This window comes from Diospyros lotus, chromosome 4, assembly GCF_014633365.1.
Source record: "Diospyros lotus cultivar Yz01 chromosome 4, ASM1463336v1, whole genome shotgun sequence".
Taxonomy (NCBI): Eukaryota; Viridiplantae; Streptophyta; class Magnoliopsida; order Ericales; family Ebenaceae; genus Diospyros; species Diospyros lotus.
This window is the reverse complement of record NC_068341.1, coordinates 15,943,358-15,947,237: the sequence shown is the minus strand read 5'-3', so window position 1 is coordinate 15,947,237 and position 3,880 is coordinate 15,943,358. Positions and strand designations below refer to the sequence as shown.

General features: G+C 33.7%; 1 protein-coding gene across 1 annotated transcript; it reads right to left on the bottom strand.

Moving 5' to 3' along the window:
* Positions 1-1,157: 1,157 nt before the first annotated feature.
* On the bottom strand, positions 1,158-2,963 carry LOC127799695 (formin-like protein 7). Its single transcript, XM_052333918.1, has 2 exons — positions 2,547-2,963; positions 1,158-1,631 (listed from the first exon to the last, which is right to left on the bottom strand). The coding sequence occupies exons 1-2, from the start codon at positions 2,961-2,963 to the stop codon at positions 1,158-1,160; spliced, it is 891 nt and encodes a 296-aa protein (XP_052189878.1).
* Positions 2,964-3,880: the final 917 nt, after the last annotated feature.

Genomic DNA, 3,880 nt, shown 5'->3' with positions numbered 1-3,880 from the left:
GGAAAAATCCGTCACTAAAAACATAAAATCCGTCACTAAATTTTTCTGTGACGGGTTTAGTGACGGGGTAAAATCCGTCACTAAAGAGGGCGTGACAGAATTTTAGTGACGGGGTGAGTGGTACCCGTCGCAGATCTGTGACGGGATAGCAGTTCCGTCATAGATCTGTGACGGGGCCATATTACCCGTCACAGATCTGTGACGGGGAAGTTCTGCCCGTCACAAATCTGTGACGGGGGAAGTTCATCCCGTCACAGATCTGTGACGAAAATTACCCCGTCACAGATCTGTGACGGGGAACAGTCTGTCACAAATCTGTGACAGACAGGACAAGCCGTCACAGATCTGTGACGGGAAGTACTGCCCCGTCACAGATCTGTGACGGGCTCAACCCGTCACAAAAATTCTTAAAATAAAAAAATAAAAACGAACAATCTGTGACGGGTTACTACCCGTCACAGATCTACGACGGGAGTACCCGTCACAAATATTTTTAAATATAAAAAAATAATATTAAATAAATAATTAATATTTTATTAAATTAATATAAATAAAAAAATAATTTTGAAAAAAAATTAAATTAATATTAATATTTTAAATCAATAATATATTTTTAATTTCAAAAAATATTTTTTTAATTTTTAATTTTTAAATTTATAAAATTAAAATTTATATTTATTAAAATTAAAATTAATATTTTCTTTTATAAGAATAAAAAAATTTAAAATAACAACAATTTTTTAAAAAATTTAAATAAAATATTAAAAATAACATTAAATAAAATTAATATTACTCACATTCACATTAAAAATAAAAGAAATTTAACATTAAAAAGAAAATTAATATTATTTTAAATCAATAATATATTTTTATGAAATTAATATATTTTTAATTTCAAAAAATATATTTTTAATTTTTAAATTTATATTTATTAAAATTAAAATTAAAATTTTTTTTATAAGAATAAAAAAATTTAAAATAACAACAATTTTTTTTAAAATTTAAATAAAATATTAAAAATAACATTAAATAAAATTAATATTACCCACATTCACATTAAAAATATAACAAATTTAACATTAAAAAGAAAATTAAAATTTAATATTAATATTAACATTACCCAAGTTTACTTCAATGTTTACAACATTCCACTACAATCAATCCTCATTATTATTAGCATTTTCATCTTCATCATTGTCACTCTCATCTTGATCAGCTACCGGGTCAGATCCACCTGGAACAGTCGACGGTCCAGCATCTGCAGTAGATTGTTTTGTCAATCTACTTATTACTATATTCATTTCTGACTGCCACGCTGTCACTTGTTCTTGCCACTGTCGTAATTGCCGATTCTCAGCCCGGGATTCAAGCAACTCATCAGTTAATTGGGTGACTTTAAGTTTCATTTGTTCAAACTCTGGTGACATATGTGAAGATGATTGGCTAGAACGATTGGTGGTAGATGGATATAACAAATTAGCTTGGGAGCCCAGCCCGTATATTCGACCCTTTCTATTCCGACCACTAACAGCTTGATAGAAGATGTCGTGTTCATTAACTGTAGGCGATGAGGACTCTCCGATACTTGCGGATGATGAAGATGCCTCCGCACTCAATCTTTCATATTTTTCCTATAAAATTAAAACATTCATGTAAATGAATTAAAAAATTATTTTAAAATAAAAATTTTAATTTAATTTATAAAACACACTTACAGCGACGGCCCTAGATCTGTCATCGACCCACACTTCTTCTCATTGATTATCTTTCCTGGTGTGGGTTCTCCTGAAGAATTCAAACTCATTGGGCTGACGATTCAATTCAGTTGCCTGTATAAGAAATTAATAAATAATATAGTAAATAATATAGTAAACTTATAATTTAAATAAATTAAAAATATATATATAACTTAGCATAAGTAATTACCAGCCTTCTTCGAGTCAAGGAGAATGGAATGGACCCGCCAGTGTGGAGCGACCCACCGGTCTCGGAAGCACAATTTTTTTTATTTTGTGTGGCAATTTTTTTGTTGCTTTCTTCTGCCCACTTTGCATCAAGTGCCTTACGCACGTCGGGATCCATCCACATTGCTTCGTCTTCCCCATTTTTAATTCGATGCAAATGGCTCCTAAAACTTCGTCTACTAGACTTATTCCATGTGAGCCATATGCGATCATTCTCCTCGGGTTGCCAGAAATACGTCTTCTACATTAAGTTAAGAAACATATATATATATATAAGAATTTAAATACAAACTTATATTAATAAAGAATTATAAATTAACTTACGTTAAATTCTTCAAGCCACATCCTTCGTATTATTTCTGGCACTTCATCCCAATGAATCCACGGTTCGGTGTATCGTGCCCTCCAAATCTTTCCCAATTTGCTTGGTGGGCCACTCTCAGGGATAAAACTGTCAAACATAAAATATATATATATATTCATTTGCAAGTAATAAGTTTAAAATAATAAATACGATACTCACTGATTACACTGTTCATCGCAAGATAAGTATTTTCGACCGTCTCCTCGGTTGATGCCAACCGGGTCAGTTGGAATGGGCTCAGAGTGTTGTGCAGAAGCAGATAATGAATTGAGTCCTTGCGGTGTCGGCATGAATGTGTATGGGGAATGTCTGTCTGGCATATGAGAAGTTCCCCCAACATATTGGCCACTCGGTGGTACAACATCTGGTGGGTAGAAAGTAGGTGGAACACCATAATAACCCCATGGCGGCATCGTGGTTCCAGGATATGGAAATTGATGAGGCATGGGAGCAAAAGGTTGTGAGGGTGGTGGTGGGGGTGGTGACTGGAGATTGAATTGTGTGGATTGAACAACAGGTGTGGAGTCAGGAGAAAAATATTGCGAACCAGAATTGGCATCTGGAGAAGGTGTGGTCCTATAAGATGTTCTACTTCTACCTCTTCCCCTACCCGAAGGTGTTGAATGTTCTGACATCTATTTCGATAATTATATATATATGAAAAAAAATTACATTAACATCAAAGTCATCATACTAAAAGTACAGGTACACAAATTATTTATATTCATATTTTAAAAATACAAAGGTTATTAATTAGCATGCACAAAAAAAAAAAAACAAACCATAAAACTATCAGTCATCTTCTTCTATATATTCATCAATGTCTTCCTGGTCACTATCTCTGTCATCAGATAATATATCTTCCTCGTCTTCTTCTGAAACAGATTCTTCATACATATCATTTTCTTCTTCCTCAACAATATTGGAGACATCAACTTCCTCTACTAGCCCATTATCATCTTGTAAAGTGCCTCCAAGGTCAATATTTACATCAATTACAGACCGTTGCAATATTTCATCCTCTTGAAAAGGCTCTTCCATGTTAGCTTCAGGAGCATTTATTGTACCTCGTGCCTTTGTTTTAATTACAACCATCCAACCATTTTTTTCGCGACAGTAATCAGGGTAAGGCGCGTAATACACTTGTTCAGCTTGTTGGGCAAATATGAATGGATCATATTTTCTATATCTTCTTGATGATCGAATGTCTACAATTCCATATTTATCATGAATTTTAGTTCCTCGTGGACTTGGATCATACCATTCACATTTGAACAAAATTACTTTTTTTATTGGTAAGCCTGCATATTCTAACTCAAGTATGTCTATAAGTTTTCCATAATAATTCATATGTGAAGCTCCACCTCCTGACGCAGACACGCAAACACCATAATTTTCTGTCGACCTACTCTGACTCCATTCAACAGTATGAAATTTATATCCATTGACGAAATACATTGGCCAATGTTTCACGTTGGGAGTTGGCCCCCACCCTATGCTCTGAATAAGTGGGTCTGCAATAACTTCGCCACTCAAATTCACCTAACCAAAT